Consider the following 20,303-nt stretch of genomic DNA (forward strand, 5'->3'; position numbering starts at 1 on the left):
GTCATGGGTTCGACTCCCGGATCTGCCACTTGTCAGCTGTGTGACTGTGGGCAAGTCACTTAACTTCTCTGTGCCTCAGTTACCTCATCTGTAAAATGGGGATTAACTGTGAGCCTCATGTGGGACAACCTGATTACCCTGTATCTCCCCCAGCGCTTAGAACAGTGCTCTGCACATAGTAAGCGCTTAACAAATACCACCATTATTATCATTATTATTATATTGCAGGGGAGGGGGTTCCAGGCCAGAGGCAGGATGTGGGCAAGGGGTCGGCGGCGAGATAGACAAGAATGAGGTACAGTGAATAGGTTGGCATTAGAGGAGCGAAGTGTGCGTGCTGGGTTGTAATGAGAAATCAGGGAGGTTAAGTAGGAGGTGGAAAACTGATTGAGAGCTTTAAAGCCTTAGGTATGGAGTTTCTGCTTGATGCAGAGGTGGATGGACAACTACTGGAGGTTTAGCACAAGGGCAAGGAGTTTGCCCAAGGTGACACAGCAGACATGTGGCGGAGGTAGGATTAAAGCCTAGGCCCCCTGTGTCCCAGGCCCATGGTCTTTCCCCTAGGTTCTGCTGCTTCTAGTTCCTTTAACTGACTGAGCATTCAATCAATTCAGTCAATCGATGGCATTCATTGAATTTTGATATGACATCAGAAACCCTGGAATCACCTGGAGCTCATTTAAAATCCCTGGTGAAACCACAGGAAAAATTGGGATTTTATTCATTCATTCAATAGTATTTATTGAGCGCTTCCTATGTGCAGAGCACTTGGAATGTACAATTCGGCAACAGATAGAGACAATCCCTGCCCAATGAAGGGCTTACAGTCTAATCGGGGGAGGCAGACGGACAAAAACAAGACAAGATAATCACGAATCAAGGGATGAGAGATCAGCAGAAAGAGAGGCTTTGGTGTCTGTAGTAGGGCTGGCTGTCTCCCTTCCCTGTGTTCAGAGAGAGGGCCTTGTGTCCAAGTGCCATCCTGGAATGGGCTGTGCCAAGAACCCCATCACCTATAATTCCCCAGGTTGGAATGGCCAAACTTCCGGTCATCCCAACCAACTCCGAGTGAGCTCACGTGTGCAGGGCTCTTTGAGGAGCAGCAGCCTGGCCTAGTGGAAAGATCACAGACCTTGGCAGTCATAGGATCTGAGCTCTAATCCTGTCTCTGTCACTTGCCTGCTGTGTGACCTTAGGCAAATCACCTAACTTCTCTGCACCTCAGTTTCTATATCTGTGAATTGGAGATTCAATACTTGTTTTCCCTCCTACAGTTAGTCAAACATATTTATTGAGCACTTAGTGTGTGCATAACACTGTACTAAGCGCTTCGGAGAGTATAAACAATAAACGGACACATTTCATTATTCATTCAGGAGTATTTACTGAGCGCTTACTATGTGCAGAGCACTGTACTAAGCACTTGGAATGTACAATTTGGCAACTGATAGAGACAATCCCTGCCCATTGACGGGTTTACAGTCTAATCGGGGGAGACAGACAGACAAAAACAATAGCAGTAAATAGAATCAAGGGGATGTACATCTCATTAACAAAATAAATACGGTAATAAAAATATATACAAATGAGCGGACGAGCACGGTGCTGAGGGGAGGGGAAGGGAGAGGAAGGGAGAGGAATTCTAAGATGATTTTTTGGCCGCCAAAGACCATGGGCCCCAAATAGGGCAGGGACCTTATCGGATCTGATTATCTTGTTTGTACTCCAGTGCTTAGTACAGTGTTTGGCACGTAGTAAGAGGTTAACAAATATTATCATCATCATCTAGACTATAAGCTCAATGTGGACAGGGAATTGTTTATTGTTATATTGTACTCTCCCAAGAGTTTAGAACAGTACTGTGCACACAGTAAGCACTCAATAAATACAACCAAATGAATTGAATGAATCATCACTTAAGGGCTGTGAGACTGCCAACTACTGCTTGAAGTGGCCCAGAAGGGAGGGTGGTGTCTGGTGGCCAGGAAGTCAGTGATGAATTTGCCCAGAATACTGTGGCAATGGGAGTGAGCCCGTTATTGGGCAGGAATTGCCTCTATCGGTTGCTGAATTGTACATTCCAAGCGCTTAGTGCAGTGCTCTGCACATGGTAAGCACTCAATAAATACGATTGAATGAATGAATAAATTAGTGTTATTAAGGATAAAGGCGTTTGTTCTGGGCCAGCAGGCCGCCTTGGCTGCCTTTCTTAGTTACTGAAGGATTATCCTGGAATTTCGGGACTGTCCAACTAGAGTGGCCTAATGGTTAGAGCACGGGCCTGAGAGTCAGAAGGACCTGGGTTCTAATCTCGGCTCTGCCACTAGTCTTCTGTGTGACCTTGGACAAATCATCTAACTTCTCTGTGCCTCAGTTCTCTCATCTGTAAAATGGGAGTTAAGACTGAAGCCCCTTGAGGGACAAGGATTGTGTCCAAAATGAGTAGCTTTTATCTACCCCAATGCTTACGGCGCCTGACATAATAAGCACTGCAGTGCAATTAAAAAGCAAAAAACAAAAACTAGAATTGGGTTGCCCATCCCGGCCCTCCTGCCAGCCAAAGGATTAAGCTTTCAAAGCATCTTTCAGGTTCACCCAATCTCCAGGAGGTGGCTGTGGGGAGGCTCAGGGCTCCCCTCACTGAGAGAGGCTATCATGCCTTAGACATGCCCAAAGTGTCCCAGATGGGAGAAATGAACCAAGAAAACACTTTAACCTAAGAAAGGAAAGAAACACCAGTGACTTCTTAGGCGGTTTGGAACCTTACTGGGCATGAACTGTCTTTTATGTAATTGCAGGATTTAGTCTCAAACAAGCCCACGTTTCAGGTCAGTTTCTGCCCGTCATCGATTATACAAGTATCCGAGGGCAAGCTTAAGGTCCATTTATTTGGCAATAACAGCCTCTGGTTCATTTTAATGAGGTAGATTCAAAGGGAAATCTCTCTCCCAGGAAACATCAGAGGGGAGGTTTTACAGCTTTTACAAATCTTCCATTTGTGCTTAGAACCACAGAATTAGTTTGGGTTGCATGTTCCAGCTGAGTAGTCAGATTCCTGGTCATTTTAGGCTGTAGAGCTTGTTGGTGAAACATTATACGCCATTTTTACTGTTTTTTCCTGTAGGGAAAAAGTCTAGCTTCACACAGTGCTTATAATGTATAGAGCACTATACTAAGTTCTAGGGAGAGTATATTACAACAGAGATAATAATGTTGGTATTTGTTATGCGCTTACTATGTACAGAGCACTGTTCTAAGCACTGGAGTAGACACAGGGGAATCAGGTTGTCCCACGTGGGGCTCACAGTCTTAAACCCCATTTTACAGATGAGGTAACTGAGGCACAGAGAAGTTAAGTGACTTGCCCACAGTCACACAGCTGACAAGTGGCAGAGTGGGATTTGAACCCATGACCTCTGACTCCAAAGCCCGTGCTCTTTCCACTGAGCCACGCTGCTTTTCCAGAGATGGTAGACATAGTCTGTAATCCATCATTTATTATATATCCATAACGTTCTATATCTATAATGTATTTATTTATACTAATTTTTATCTCCCCTTCTAGACTGTAAGTTCGTTGTGAGCAGGTAATGTGTCTATTTATTATATTGCACTCTCCCCAGCGCTTAGTACAGTGGTCTGCACACAGTAAGTGCTCAATAAATACGACTTGCCTGACTGACTGGCATTCCCTACCCACAACAAGCTTATAGTCTAGAAGGGAAGACAGACATTAAAAAAATGAACAAATTATGGATGTTTTTCGGCTGTGGAGTTTGTTGGTTCATGTTTCATGCCATTTCTAACCTTTTTTCCTTTAGGGAAAAATTCGGGTTGAAGAGCATCGAGGATTCCACGTGAATAGTCAGTGCCAAACCTGCCGGGAAGAAAACTCTTGGGCTCTGTGGCGACCTCGGAGGGCAGGGCCGTCGGATCGTGGATGTAGCCGGCAGTACTGATGTGCATTAAAAACCAGACACAAACAAACTCTTTCTGCCATTGCCAGTTATCTCAGTGGGCTGATCCTCCAGGGATTTTACCGGGAGGTTAATAATTGACAGTGGTGCTGGAATGGGTGTGGGAATACAGAGGGAGTACTGACTGTTCCTTTGATGGGAATTCCCGTAGTCAGTACCTGCCACATTTGCCTGAGTTAGATTCAAATTCCAGGGCAACTGGAAGAAAAGTGCAGAAGCAGTGTGGCCTAATGGAACGAGCGTGAGCCTGGAATCAGAAGATATGGGTTCTAATCTCCTCTCCACCATTTATTGTTGTGTGACCACTGTGCCTCAATTTCCTCATCTGCAAAATGAGGATTCAATACCTGTTCTCCCTTCTACTTAGACAGTGAGCCTTGTGTGGAACCTGATTATCTTAAATCTACTCCAGTACTTAGTACAGTGCTTGGCACATAGTAAGTGTTAGCAAATACCATTATTATTATGTCATTCTGGTGCTGTAAGTCTCAAATAACATAAGGTAATGAATAACACAGGGTGGAGGCTTTGCTTGCAGGTTGGGCTATCTCCCTAGGTGATCAGGCAAATTCTTTGGTGGCCAAGCTCAGCTAGTAGAACTTTCAGAGGTGAGGAAGCCTGTCCGGTAAAACTTTCAGGGGTGAGAAAGCCCACCTCGTGGAACTTTCAGGGGTAAGGAAACCCAACGCGGTAGAGCTTTCAGGAGTGAGGAAGCCTGTCTGGTAGAGCTTTCAGGAGTGAGGAAGCCTGTATGGTAGAGCTTTCAGGGGTGAGGAAGCCTGTTGGTAGAGCTTTCGGAAGTGAGGAAGCCCAGTTGGTAGAACTTTCAAGGGTGAGGAATCCCACCCACTAGAACTTTCAGGGCTAAGGAAGCCCAGTTGGTAGAACTTTCAAGGGTGAGGAATCCCACCCACTAGAACTTTCAGGGGTAAGGAAGCCCACCCAGTAGAGCTTTCAGGGGTAAGGAAACCCTCCTGGAAGAGCTTTCAGGGGTGAGGAAGACTTTCCAGTAGAACTTTCAGGAGTAAGGAAGCCCAGTTGGTAGAACTTTCAAGGGTGAGGAAGGCCGGTCAGTAGAGCTTTCAAGGGTGTGGAAGCCCATATGGTAGAGCTTTCACGGGTGAGGAAGCCCTCCTGTTAGAGGTTTAGGAGTGAGGCTATATCAGGGGAATGATGGCATTCATTCAATAATATTTATTGAGCACTTACTATGTGCAGAGCACTGTACTAAGCACTTGGAATGTACAAATCGGTAAGAGATAGAGACAGTCCCTGCCCTTTGATGGGCTTACAGTCTGATCAGGGGAGACAGACAGACAAAAACAATAGCAATAAATAGAATCAAGGGGATGAACATCTCATTAAAACAATAGCAAATAAATAGAATCAAGGTGATGTACATCTCATTAACAAAATAAATAGGATAATGAAAATATATCCAGGGCCACAGATGCTTCTGCTTCCCGCCTCTCCCTAGGAAATGTGCCAAAGGTGCAACTTACCCACAGGCCTCAAAGAAAATGCCCATAAGGCCCAGGGCATAACTCAGACCTGGCTTTTGCTTACTACTCCACACACTTGCCAGAATACAGTTAAAGAATCTATTGCAATAACTTCATTGCTTCCTAATGCTTAGACTATCATTCAATCAATCAATCAATCGATGGTATTTATTGAATGCTTACTATGTGCAGAGCACTGTCCTAAGCTCTTGGGAGAGTACAGTAAAACAGAATTAGCAGATACATTCCCTGCTCATAATGAGCTTACAGTCTTGAGGGGAAGACAAGCATTAATATGAATAAATAATTTATAATAAATAATTTAAAGGTATGTACATAATTGCTGTGGGGTTGGAGGAGGAGGGAATATCAAATGTCCAGAGGTCACAGATCTGAGGGCATATATGATGCCAAAGGGAGAGCAAGCCAAGGAAAAGAGGGATTAATAAGGGAAGACCTCCTAGAGAAGATATGACCTTAATGTTAGTTTCCTAACTTCATCAATCAATCAATGGTATTTATTGAGAGCTCTTATTTTAAGGGTATTTGTTAAGAACTTACCATGTTCCAGGCACTGTACTAAAGCTCTGGGGTAGATACAAACTAATCAGATTGGACACAGTCCATGTCCCACATTCATTCAATAGTATTTATCGAGTGCTTACTATGTGCAGAGCACTGTACTAAGTGCTTGGAATGTACAATTCGGCAACAGATAGAGACAATCCCTGCCGAATGACGGGTTAACAGTCTAATCAGGGGAGACAGACGGACAAAAACAAGACAACATAATCATGATAAATAGAATCAAGGGGATGTACACCTCATTAACAAAATAAATGGGGTAATAAAAATATATACAGATGAGCAGTGCTGAGGGGTGGGAGAGGGAGCGGAGGGTGGAGGGGGAGGAGAGGGGGAGGAGCAGAGGGAAAGGGGGCTAAGCTGAGGGGAGGTGAAGGGGGAAGGGAGAGGGAGCGGAGGGTGGAGAGGGAGCAGAGGGAAAGGGGGAAGCTCAGTCTGGGAAGGCCTCTTGGAGGAGGTGAGCTCTAAGTAGGACTTTGAAGAGGGGAAGAGAGCTAGTTTGGCGGAGGTGAGGAGGGAGGGCATTCCAGGACAGTGGTAGGACGTGGGCCAGAGGTCGACGGTGGGATAGGCGTGAATGGGAGTTGATGAGGAGGTGAGCGGCAGAGGAGCGGAGCCTATGGGGTGGGCAGGAGAAAGAGAAGGGAGGAGAGGTAGGAGGGGGCAAGGTGAAGCCTTGAAGCCTAGAGTGAGGAGTTTTTGTTTCGTGCTGAAGTTGATAGGCAACCACTGGAGGTTTTTAAGGAGGGCACTGACTTGCCCAGAGCGTTTCTGCAGGAAGATGATCTGGGCAGCAGAATGAAGTGGACTGGAGTGGGGAGAGATAGGAGGGAGATCAGAGAGCAGGCTGACACAATAATCCAGCCGGGATATTACGAGAGCTTGTACCTGTACGATAGCCATTTGGATGGAGAGGAAAGGGCTGATCTTGGTGATATTGTAAAGGTGAGACCGGCAGGTGTTGGTGACGGATTGGATGTGTGCGGTGAATGGGAGAGCGGAATCAAGGATGGCACCAAGGCTGCGGGCTTGGGAGACAGGAAGGATGGTCGTACCGTCCATAGTGACAGGGAAGTCAGGAAGAGGACAGGGCTTGGGAGGGAAGATAAGGAGCTCAGTTTTGGACATGTTGAGCTGGTGTTTCAGTGTGGCCTAGTGGCAAGAGCATGGGAGTCAGAGGACATGGTTTCTGATCCAGACTCTGCCACTTGTCTGCTACATGAGCTTGGGTAAGTCACTTAACTTCTCTGTGCTTCAGTTACCTCATTAGTAAAATGGGGACTAAGACTGTGAGCCACATGTGGGTCAACCTGATTTCCTTTATCTACCCCAGCGCTTAGAACAGTACTTGACACCTAGTAAGCACTTAACAAATACCATCATTATTATTATTATTACCAGGCTTCATTTCCCCAGCATCCCAAACCTAAATCATGCTTTTATTTGAAGCTGTATTTAACCAAGACGTGTGAATTCTTGCCAGCATTCCATGACTCTCTGACACTCCACCCAGCATGAAAAATTTGCTTGGGTCCAGCCTATGTATACTCATACTGCTACCTGCATATCCCTTCCCCTCCTTTTCCTCTTTCTCTGTGTCCAGGAAGAGGGAAGCAAAATCCTTCTATTACACTCTGCCCAAACAATAAAATCCAGTTTCCTTCAGCCTACCTACTAGGGCCATTTCTCTGTCTGTTTTCCTCAGTTAGAATCAGTGGAATTCTCTTCATATTTATTGAGCACTCTCTGTGTGCTTAGAATTAATTGTACTAAGCACTTGGGAGAGTACAATAGATGAGAGTTTATAGACATGTTCCCTGCCCACAGCAAGCTTTCCGTCTAGAGGGGAAGACAGAAACTAACATAAATAAATTACGGATAGCAGATGTGTTCTGTGGGGTTTAGGGAGGGCTGAGAAAATGGAGCAAATCCAAATCCAAGTTGTAGCCTGTGGTTGGGGGGATTCACAGTCTGCTGAGCACCTCTGAATGTCTTGCCCTGGTGTCAGAGATCCATTCAAACTTCCAATTCCTCCTTTTTTCCCTAGAATGAGTAATTTTATTAAGGAAAAAACAACAACGGTGGAGGGAGACGTTAACACTCCAGACCATTTCAAATGAGATGGTTTCAGATGGGGCAGATGTAGGGGTTCAGATAGACCTACATCTGAGAGTACAGTTAACTAAAACTTGAGGATAATTGAAATACCTCCAATCCAAAATACCTTGCTTAATTTAATCCTTCTCTTTTCTGAGTAACATCGTGGCCTAGTACTACGTGGCTAGAGAAACAGCGTGGCTCACTGGAAAGAGCCCGGGCTTGGGAGTCAGAGGTCGTGGGTTCGAATCCCATATCTGCCACTTGTCAGCTGTGTGACCTTGGGCAAGTCACTTAACTTCTCTGTGCCTCAGTTCCCTCATCTGTAAAATGGGCATGCAGACTGTGAGTCTCACGTGGGACAACCTCATTCCCTTGTATCTACCCCAGAGCTTAGAACAGTGATCGGCACATAGTAAGCGCTTAACAAATACCAACATTTTAAGAGCATCGGCCTGAGAGTCAGAGGACCTTGGTTCTAATTCTAACTCTGCCAGCTGCCTGTTGTGTGATCTTGGACAAGTCTCTTCACCCCTTCTGGGTGTCAGTTTCCTCATCTGTAAAATGGGGATTCAATGCCTGTTCTCTCTCCTACTCAGGCTGTGAGCCGTGTATGGGAGAGCGACTGTGCTTGACCTGATTAATGTACATCTACCCCAGCTCTTAGAACAATGCTTAACACATGATAAGCACTTAACAAATGTAACCAAAATAATCCATATTACATGGAGAAGGTGGAGAAGCAAAATAACTTAATAGGTAGATCCTGGACCTGGTTCTAATCCCAGTTCCACCACTTATGTGCCCTGTGACCTTGGGCAAGTCATTTCACTTCTCTCAGTTACTTCATCTGTAAAATGGGGATAAGAGTGTGAGCCCCATATGGGACAGGGACTGTGTCTGACCTAATTCACTTGTATCTACCCCCGAACTTAGAACAGTGCTTGGCACATTTGTAAACGCTTAACAAATACCATCATTATTTTAAATTATTATTAACTCGATTCTTTGTCTAAAGGGTAATAAAAGAGACAGACTAGGACAGGCTGTCATCTCCCCTCTCCTCACCCTCTGCTAGAAGTGCAAGTCAGAAGCGATTTAAACTGAAAATGAGCAAGTATTCCAAGGGATTGCAGCATAATTAGAAAGCTGGAAAAGCAGCAGTGTTAATGCAGAGGAACTAGCTATCAGTTTTCTAGAGCTCACAGAAAGTTGTTAAGAAATCAGCCTTTTGCCCAAGCTTTTGGGTTTTCTGAGAACTTGGTCAATAACTTGCGGGCTTCCTGGCAGTGTGCAAGTGAATTTCCAGTATTACACAATTCCTATTTAATTACAGAATGGAACCTCCTCTGACCAAATGTAATTGCCACCTCAACTGGAAGTGAACAAGGAGTGTCCTTATTACAGAAGTGAACTCCCATTTTCATTCTTCTGGCTCTGGTTCCTCGGGCTGCTACGGCTTTACAAATGAATAGCCCCGGGGGTGAAAACCAGGACTCTCGGGTTTGAATATGAAGTGAGGGGCCAGGAAGAGAAACTTTGGTTCTTCTGGAAGGAAGAGAAACTAGCATTTCTAGGTCATCTCTTAATGCCTCTTGGGATACCACTATTTTTTTTTTTTAGTAGTGGTAATGTTCAACCAGATTTTGGTATTTAGTACACTGCTTGACATGCTTAGTACAGTACCTGACACAGATTGTTCTTAACAAATGCCACAATCATTATTATTATAATTTATTGAGTTATTATTATTGAGATACTTGAGAAAGTACAACAGATAAATAGGATGCATTCTCTATCCACATAGAGTTTACATTCTAAAGGAGAAATCAGACAAAGGGATACATAGAAACTCAGAAAGTAGAATAAACAGGGAAGCAACATGGTGTAATGGAAAGAACACAGGCCTGGGAGTCAGAGTTCCTGGGTTCCAATTCTTGCTCCACCATTTGTCTGCTGTGTGACCTTGGGTATCCTATCTGTGCCTCAGTTACTTCATCTGTAAAATGAGGATTAAGACTGTGAGCCCCATGTGGGATATGGACTATGTCCAACTAATACGAATGAATGAATGATTAGCTTATATCCACCCTAGGGCTTAAAATAGTGCCTGGCATATAGTAATCACTTAACAAATTCCATAATAAATAAATAAGTGGGAAAATGAATTATAGAACTTACACAAGTACTCTCTGAAGAAGGATATAAATAAATATGAAAGTGTTAGAGGTAGTTGTTTGGTTGCTTTGACTCATAGTGTTAGGAGTTAGTCAGGGATATATCCTTGGGTAAAGTCTGAGATTCACAGTTCCTTCCTCCAAAACAGCAACAGCAGGGGAGGAGTTAATCAATCAATGATATTCATTGAGCACTTACTGTGTATGGAGGACTGTACTAAAGGCTTGGGAGATAGAGTTGGTAGACACAGTCCCTGCCCACAAAGAGCCTTCAGTCTAGAGAAGTGGGGCACTCTGTGACTCGACCCATCTCAATCAGTTGATCAATCAATGGCATTTATTAATAATAATAATGATAGTATTTGTTAATAATAATAATAATAATAATATTGTTGGCATTTGTTAAGCGCTTACTATGTGCAGAGCACTGTTCTAAGAGCTGGGGGAGATACAGGGTAATGGATGTCCCACGTGAGACTCACAGTTAATCCCCATTTTACAGATGAGGGAACTGAGGCACAGAGAAGTTAAGTGACTTGCCCACAGTCACACAGCTGATAAGTGGTGGAGCCGGGATTCGAATCCATGACCTCTGACTCCCAAGACCGAGCTCTTTCCAGTGAGCCACGTAAGCACTTACTATGTGCCTAGCCCTAAGTTCTGGGGTAGATACAAGGTTATCAGGCTGTCCCACGTGGGGCTCACAGTCTTAATCCCCATTTTTCAGAGGAGGTAACTGAGGCACAGAGAAGTGAAGTGACTTGCCCAAAGCCACACAGCAGATAAGTGGTGGAGCCGGGATTAGAACCCATAACCTCTGACTCCCAAGCCTGTGCTCTTTCCAATAAGCCACGCTGCTTCTCTTATTGAGCGCTTACTGTGCGCAGAGCACTCTACTATGCGCTTGGGAAAGTACGGTACAAAAAATTAGCAGACATGCTCCCTGCCAATAACGAGCTAACGGTCTAGAGCTGGAAATACTTCCTCCACCAGGAGGAAAGGCTTCAAGACAAACAGGAATGGAAAGGGTCAGAAGAACCTTTCAAGAGGTCCTAGGTGGATAAGCAGTGTGGCTCAATGGAAAGAGCCCGAGCTTGGGAGTCAGACGTCATGGGTTCGAATCCCGGCTCCGCCACTTGTCAGCTGTGTGACTGTGGGCAAGTCACTTAACTTCTCTGGGCCTTAATTCCCTCATCTGTAAAATGGGGATTAACTCTGAGCCTCACGTGGGACAATTTGATTCCCCTGTATCTACCTCAGCGCTTAGAACAGTGCTCTGCACATAGTAAGTGCTTAACAAATACCAGCATTATTATAAGGCCTGGATGTGGCTTTAGCACCCTCACTACAGTTCAAGGCGGTCTAGATCAAGAGGGGCCAGAGCCCCCCACATTGTATGCCTCGTGTCCTGAGGTTCCACTAGCCCTTCCAGGAGATCCTTGCCAAATCTTACTCAGTATACGCGCAAGATTAAGTAGGAAAATGGTATTTGTTGAAACCAGCTAAAAAAATTACTTAAGATTCAGTGTCTTAAAACACAATACCAATCCTTTCATTTCTTCAGAATTATAGCACTGAAACTAGGTCTCTGCCCATTTATATTAGCTTTTGGCCTAGAAATAAGGAAGAAGGTGTCCTTAGATTAATTTTGATGTATACTCTGCACAGAATAAGCACTTGATATATATATATCATTCACTGCCCGGACATTTTTACCCAGGGCTTTATTCACATGAAACATTTTTTAATTGTATCTGTTAAATGTTTATTATGTGCCAGGCACTCCTAAACTGTAGGGTAGATATTACCTAATCAGATTGGACACAATCCATGTCCCACATGGGGCTCATAGTCTTAACCCCCATTTTACAGATGAGGTAACTGAGACCCCGTGAAGTGAAGTGAATTGCCCAAGGCCACACGGCAGGCAAGTGGTGTAGTCAGGATTAGAAACTAGGTCCTTCTGACTCCCAGGTGTGTGCTCTATCCACTAGGACACCCTGCTTCTCAACTATCCAGCACTTAGAACAGTGCTTGGCACATAGTAAGCGCTTAGCAAATACCATAATTATTATTATTATTATTATGCACAGAAAGAACATTAAATTGAATGATCATCCCTGTTCACTCAGTGTTGGCACTGAGCAGAGCCACAATTTGCCCTTTGGCAAATCTCCCTCACCACTTCTTTTCTTCCCCTGAGCAAGGCAGTACTGAGGTGTAAGGGGCAGGAAGCTTTAAGTTCCTCAATAATAACAATAATAATAATAATAATAATGTTGGTATTTGTTAAGTGCTTACTATATACCAAGCACTGTTCTAAGTGCTGGGGTAGATACAAGGTAATCAGGTTGTCCCACATGGGGCTCACAATCTTAATCTCCCATTTTACAGATGAGGTAACTGAGGCACAGAGAAGTTAAGTGGCTTGCCCAAGGTCACACTGCAGACAAGTGGTGGAACTGGGATTAGAACCCAAGTCCTCTGACTCCCAAGCCTGTGCTCTTTCCACTATGCCACATTGCTTCCTTGTGGGCAGGAAACTTGTCTCCCAAGTGCATAGTACAGTGCTCTGCACACAGTAAGTGTTTAATAAATACCTCTGATTGATTGACTGATTCAGTATTAGGAACCGGTCTCCTAGAAAGCTTTGGTTAGCGCAGATCTGGCTTCTCCTTGTAGAGATACAAGCTGCCCAGAACTCTACATCCGCTCATCTGGGGGCTACCCGATCTACGTTGGTTCCTTGACAATCTGGAGTGACTCAAGGAAATGGGCTTGCTTGATAAAACTAGGATGGCCATCATCTGGTTGCTTAAGAAACAGCCGAACATGGCTCTGCAACAGTGGAAATGCATTTGAAGAGTGGGCAAGTGAGGATGGTTTGGGATCGTAGCTTCTCTGCTGACTCACACCAGGGCCTAGTGAAGCCATCTTACCACGCCGGAAGCCCTGAATTTGACAGACATCCTTCGGGAATAAGAACTCAGCACCATCTGCAGGCCACAGGGCATTTTGCTGCGATATTCCCATCCCTTCCCATTCAGCCGGAGCTACATTCGGAGCCCCGGAGGGATACCCTTTCCCAGAAGCACCGTGATTCTGTGTCTCAGTTTCCCCATCTAGAAATGAAGGCAGATCTCTAAAGCTAGACAGAACATCCAGGGGCCAGCCCTGCCTCCAAGCAGTCCAAACTTAAATTCAAAAGACAGAATAATGTCTTTTCCTTTCTTAAAGATTTCCAGGACTGGAGACCTCTTTAACTTCTCTTGACAATCTCTGTTTGATCCCTTTTGGCCTAGAAGCCCTTCCTTGTTTCTAATGGAAGTCACTGAGTTGCATTTTAAAAGCATTTTCTATAGTTAGATACCTGGGATAAATAAAGAGCAACTGAGCAGTGCCATCCTAAAATCCACTCGATTTCATCTTCCTAGAGTGTCTAATCCTTATATGGTGCTTTGAGATCCTCCAGTGGAAAGAGTTCGCATGACTGCTTTGTCCCCCGGTCCTGGACTTCCTTGCAGACCCAATTTAAATCCTGATGGTAATAGAAAGCTCAGAATGTGGTCTGGTGGTTAGAGGATGGGCCTGAGAATCAGAGGACCTGAGTTCTAGTCCTGGCTCTGCCATTTGACTGCTGTGAGACCCTGGACAAGTCACTTAACTTTGTTGGTCTTCAGTTACCTTATCTGAAAAATGGGGATTAAAACTGTAATAATAATAATGTTGGTATTTGTTAAGCGCTTACTATGTGCCGAGCACTGTTCTAAGCGCTGGGGTAGACATAGGGGAATCAGGTTGTCCCACATGGGGCTCACAGTCTTAATCCCCATTTTACAGATGAGGGAACTGAGGCACAGAAAAGTTAAGTGACTTGCCCACAGTCACACAGCCGACAAGGGGCAGAGCTGGGATTCGAACTCACGAGCTCTGACTCCAAAGCCCGTGCTCTTTCCACTAAGCCACGCTGCTTGGGGGGGGGGGGAAGGATGGTGTTCCCAAATCATTTGCTTGTGTGTACCCCAGCACTTAGTACAGGGCCTGTCATATAGTAAGGGCTTAAAAAATACAGTTTAAAAAAAAATTCTGAGCCAGGCAGAGGGGAGGAGAACCTATTTGTTGAATTCCCAACCACCTTCTGTTTGCTCAAATCTGTGCCAGTTGGGGAGGGAGAGATGGGAAGGTTACAGTCAAGCTGTGTAAAATTCCACAATTGCTAACATCATAAAATCATGCCAGCTGATTGCACACAACTGGTGAGAAGTTTAACTGAGACGTTCTCTTTTCCAGAATGGTGGTCTGAATACAGACTGAAACTTTTGTTTCACTGCATTCCAGTCAGACCGCCTGCTCTTGAGTCAGCTCAACAGGACAAGTTCCAAGTCCTGGTAACACAGAAGAATGTTCAGCTGAGCCTTTGGGCTTAATCCCCCTGCTACAAGTTTTGTCCATTTTTTTACTTTCACTCCAAATAGAACACCACTGGAGGAAACATTTAGACTTTTCTTTGCCCCTGAAATGGAAAGGGAGAGAGAATGGTTATCCCAGTGACAACATACTTTCAGGAAGGCATATTTAACTACATCAGTGAGATTAATGTGTTTGCTCCTTTTCAGTAGAAACCTCAGTGTGCTGGCAAGGAGCGATCGGGTGTTTTCTGTCAGTGTTTTCTTTGAGAAAACAGAGCTAAGCTGATCAGAAAATGATTTGTTTGGATGAAACTGAGGTTGCTATTGTGAAACATTAAATAGTGTCAATCAAAACAAACAGACAAGAAGACCGGATTTAAAAACCTGTCTGCTTAGGCTTTCACCTCATCACTTCCCAGCTCTCGGAACTGGAAAATGAGGACGTTTTTACTGCTCAGCAGCATTCTGGTTTTAAGCTCGTTGCCAGTATGGGGAGGAGAGAAACACTACTATATCGGGATTATAGAAACACCTTGGAATTATGCTCCCACTGGGAAAGAGGGGAAGCTCGTTGTACAGGACATGTAAGTTACATTGATTGAATGGGAGAAGTGTGGGTGGGAGTCGTTATGAGTGGGTTGAGCCAAGGGCTAAGGGTGGATGGAGGTTTCCAGGGGTTATTTGCTTGGGAAAGCCAGTTTCCTTTCCCCTTCCTCTTGGGGGTGCTCTCTGGATTCTCTCCCATCTGCAGCCCACCTCTGTCTCTAGGATTTCTCTTCCTTTCTCTGGAGCCTTCATTCATTCAATAGTATTTATTGAGCGCTTACTATGTGCAGAGCACTGTACTAAGCGCTTGGAATGTACAAATCAGTAACAGATAGAGACAGTCCCTGCCCTTTGACGGGCTTACAGTCTAATCGGGGGAGACGGAGAGACAAGAACAATAGCGATAAGTTGTCTACTCAGAAGGTAAATCCACTAGGCATGGCTACTTCATTGTTAAAAATACAGTTTCACAACGGGCAAGTGGTGGATCCAGGATGAATAAAATAAAATAAAAATAAATGGTGGTATTTGTTAAGCGCTTACTATGTGCAAAGCACTGTTCTAAGTGCTGGGGGATACGAGGTGATCAGGTTGTCGCATGTGGGGCTCACAGTTTTAATCCCCATTTGACAGATGAGGTAACTGAAGCACAGAGAAGTTGTGACTTGCCGAAAGTCACCCAGCTGGCAATTGGCGGAACCGGGATTATTCATTCATTCATTCAGTAGTATTTATTGAGCGCTTACTATGTGCAGAGCACTGTACTAAGCGCTTGGAATGTACAAATCGGCAACAGAGAGAGACAGTCCCTGCCCTTTGACGGGCTTACAGTCTAATCGGGGGAGACAGGCAGACAAGAACAATGGCAATAAATAGAGTCAAGGGGAAGAACATCTCATTAGAACTCATGATCTCTGACTCCCAAGCCCGGGTTCTTTCCACTGAGCCACGCTGCTTCTCACAATAATAATTGTGGTATTTGTTAAATTGCTTACGATATGCCAGGTACTGAACTAAGTGCCGGGGTGGATACAAACAAATCGGGTTGGACATAGTCTCTAACCCACATCGGGCTCAGAGTTTGAATCCCCATTTTACGGATGAGGTAACTGAGGCACGGAGAAGTGAAGTGATTTGTCCAAGGTTACAGCAGACAAGTGGCTGAGCTGGGATTAGAACCCATGACCTTCTGACTCCCAGCCCCATGCTCTACCCACTGCACCGTGCTGTTTCTTAGACCCTAAATCCTCTGACTCTCAGGCTGTGCTTTTTCCTTTAAGTCGTACCGCTTATAAATAAATTAATGAACAAATAAAGGAATGAACAGAAAGTACATGAGCAAGACAGAGGGGGATTTGCCTGGAAATGTCTCCTAGAAGAAGTGACTTTTAAGAGGGCTTTTACAGAGTTAGACTGTAAACTCCTTGAGGGCAGAGATTATGTTTACCAGTGGAAAGAGCCTGGGCTTCGGAGTCAGAGGTCATGGGTTCGACTCCCAGCTCTGCCACTTGTCAGCTGTGTGACTGTGGGCAAGTCACTTAACCTCTCTGTACCTCAGTTCCCTCATCTGTAAAATGGGGATTAACTGTGAGCCTCACATGGGACAACCTGATTACCCTATATCTACCCCAGTGCTTAGAACAGTGCTCTGCACATAGTAAGTGCTTAACAAATACCAACATTATTATTATTATTATTGTATTGTACTGTCTCAAGTGCTTAGTACAGTGCTCTGCTCAAAATAAGCACTCAGTACCTACTCTTGATTAATTGATTCATTGTGGCCAAGGACTCTATGTACTCTCCCAAGCATTTAGTTCAGTTTTCTGCACATCTTAAACCCTCAATAAATATGATTGATTAATTGATTGATTGACTGACTTTAAAGGAGGAAATGAATGTGGTTTGGAGGAGCCAAGATTGGAGGGTGCTCCAGGCAAGAGGGAAGACATGAACAAATGAGATGAATTCATTTTTCACTGAAGTATTCTTCAGGAGCTAAAGTATCAGTGTGTTTCCTATTATGTAATCGATAATAATGAGACTAGGATGACGATGACCACTTCAGTTAGCAAATACTGTTGTTAGAGAAGCTGAAGAACAGATGAACCTGTCTGATGATCAGTCTGTTATTGAAATTTCTAGCACATTAGTCACTCCGAAAATGTTCCATGGAAAGAGAGTGATAAGCCAAAGAACATTGAACAAAATTTAGTTTTCCCTTAGATATAGTGTAAAGTGAATATATTTCTAAAATAAAAAGACCAAAACAATATAAATGTAATTTAAAGTGATAGAAACACCAAAATATAGCAATAGGATCAACACCATTGTAAATATGAAAGAATAATAAGAGTTTGAATTAGATTTCTATATATGAATACTTAATTTTCAAATGTTATCTCTCCATATCTTATTCAGTACCTAGTGTAACCTACTAATAATAATAAAAATAGCAAATTATGGTATTTGTTAAGCACTTACTATGTGCCAGGCACTGTACTAAGCTCTGGGATAGATACAAGCAAATCAGGTTGGACACAGTCCCCGTCCCATGAGGGGTTCACAGTCTCGATCCTCATTTTACAAATGAGGTAACTGAGGCACAGAGAAATGAAATGGCTTGCCCAAGGTCACACAGCAGACAAGTGACGGAGCTGGGATTAGAACCCAGGTCCTTCTGACTCCCAGACCCGTGCTCTCTTCACTAGGACACGCTGCTTCATCATTGGGAGTGTATAGTACAACAGAGTTGAAGCAGCGTGGCTCAGTGGAAAGAGCCTGGGCTTCGGAGTCAGAGGTCATGGGCTCGACTCCCGGCTCTGCCACTTGTCAGCTGTGTGACTTTGGGCAAGTCACTTAACTTCTCTGTGCCTCAGTTACCTCATCTGTAAAATGGGGATTAACTGTGAGCCTCACGTGGGACAACCTGATTACACTGTATCTATCCCAGTGCTTAGAACAGTGCTCTGAAGATAGTAAGCACTTAACAAATACCAACATTATTAGACACATTGCTTGCCCACCAGGAGCTTACAGTCTAAAGGGAATGAAGGACATTAATTTATTAAGTGCTGCGGTATGAGGGTTGGTTCAATATTAAACACTTAATACAAATCCAAGTGCAAGCTCTTCTATTCCAACCTCTTCTCTTAGCACTTCTTAAGCAGTTCGATATATCCCCCTCCCAGCTACACAGCACTTATGCACAAAATCTATAATCTATCTGTAACATATTTTAGCGCCTGTCTCCTGCTCTAGTCCATAAATTCTTTGTGGGCAGGGATCGTCTATATTTACTCTTTTGTATTATATTCTTCCAAGTGCATACTACAGTATTCCACATATGGTAAGCGCTCAAGCACCACTGAATGATTGATTGATTGATAGCAGTCTTTGGATTTTAATATCAAAATTTTTAGAGTGCTCTCACTTTTGAGACAACGCTGCACACAGCCCTGACTTTAGAACCTTCTTTCCCTTCCCTTTGAAGGATTTTGACTCACTTGAATAGGGCGATTAGGGTCCATTTCAATTTACCATTAAATAAATCAAATCTACTTAGCATAACGGCAAACATCTAGCAGTAGCACTGCTTAGTAGACAGAGCAGGGCCCTGGTACACAGTAAGTGTTAAGCAAATAGCATTAAAATAAACCACTTAGTACAGGGCTCTGTACACAGTAAGAGCTCATAAATTCCATAGATTGATAACAAAACAAGATCCCTGCATACAATGAGGTGGAAGAGTCTGGCTTGGAGCTCATCATTTCTGTCCATCTAAAATTCTGCTTCTATTGGACCACACAGAAACTGCTTTCAGTAGGACAGCTAACGTAGTCTTCCTGTTTATGAGTTTTTTAAAACTCATAAGATTGTGCCTGTGTTTACAGTACTCCTGCTTCTTTATTTTGGCCCAAAGATTGGGTCCTTTTCCCTAGAGAAGGGCAAAAATAGAAGGAACCCTGCTGAGCCTCTGTTTACCTTTATTGGCTCAAATGGAAACAGCGTGGCCTTCGTAGATAGAATGTGGGCCTGGGAGTGAGGATACCTGGGATCTAATTCTGGCTCTGTCATATGTCTGTTGTGTGACACTGGGCAACCGATTTAACTTCTCTGTGCCTCAGTTGCCTCATCTGCAAAATGAGGATTAAGACTGTGAGGTCCATGGGGGATATGGATTGTGTCCAAACTCATCAGTTTGTATCTACCCATTGCTTACTACAGTACCTGGCACATAGGAAGTGCTTAAATACCATAAAAAAATAAAATCTTAAGGCAGTGTTACCAGAACCATTCAATAGGACACGGGACTGGAAGTCAGCACATTTAAATACCTTCTTTTTCAACACTTTTTTTACTCTTCTCTGTCCTCTTCCTGTTGTTTCCTCTCCTCCATCTCCAACTCAAATACTCCCTTTACCTTTTCAAAAAACCAGTCCACCACCTGTGGAAAAGAAAAATTGGTAAAAACAAAAAAATTTAGCTCCATAAGTATCATATGCTTTTCTCACCATGACTTTTCATCTGGGTTTATTTCACCTCTGTCTCTTAAAACTGTACTGCAATCTCTTGGTGGATGAGAATTACATTCTTTTGATCTAATTTTGCCCTAAGCCTAGTAAGCATTATGTAGCCTAACTGCATTATGGAATTCCCGTAATTCCATTAAGGGAAAGGGCTCTCCAGCCCCCATGTACCTAGCATTGTTTCAGTCAATTCAGTCATATTTATTGACTGCTTACTGTGTGCAGAATTCTGTACTAAGAGTTTCTGAGTACAATATAACAAGAAACAGACACATTCCCTATCTCCACTTCCCCAACCCCCATCTACCTTTGCCCTTTTTTAAGGGAAAATAGAGGGTTTGATCAGAGTCCAGCCCCTCACCCTAAGACCCCCAAACCCCCATACTAAGCCAATCCAATCTGGGCCTTTAACCTTCCATTTCCATTGGCTAGCCTGTGAGCAGCGTGACTACTCATCCAGCTTCACACCAGACTGTCTATA

The 20,303-nt window shown here is 44.0% G+C and overlaps 1 protein-coding gene across 2 annotated transcripts in view; it reads left to right on the forward strand.

Annotated features, from left to right (window-relative positions):
* Positions 1-15,131: 15,131 nt before the first annotated feature.
* LOC107547261 (ceruloplasmin) overlaps positions 15,132-20,303 on the forward strand; it is a 71,421-nt gene continuing 66,249 nt past the window's right edge. Inside the window, exon 1 of one of the 2 annotated variants that reach the window (XM_029072447.2) lies at positions 15,132-15,331. In XM_029072447.2, the coding sequence (XP_028928280.1) occupies positions 15,183-15,331 (149 nt within the window). In that variant the 5' untranslated portion in view covers positions 15,132-15,182. The remainder of the gene's footprint in view (positions 15,332-20,303) is intronic. The other variant, XM_029072454.2, reaches the window with a different exon arrangement.

This window comes from Ornithorhynchus anatinus, chromosome 1, assembly GCF_004115215.2.
Source record: "Ornithorhynchus anatinus isolate Pmale09 chromosome 1, mOrnAna1.pri.v4, whole genome shotgun sequence".
Classification (NCBI taxonomy): Eukaryota; Metazoa; Chordata; class Mammalia; order Monotremata; family Ornithorhynchidae; genus Ornithorhynchus; species Ornithorhynchus anatinus.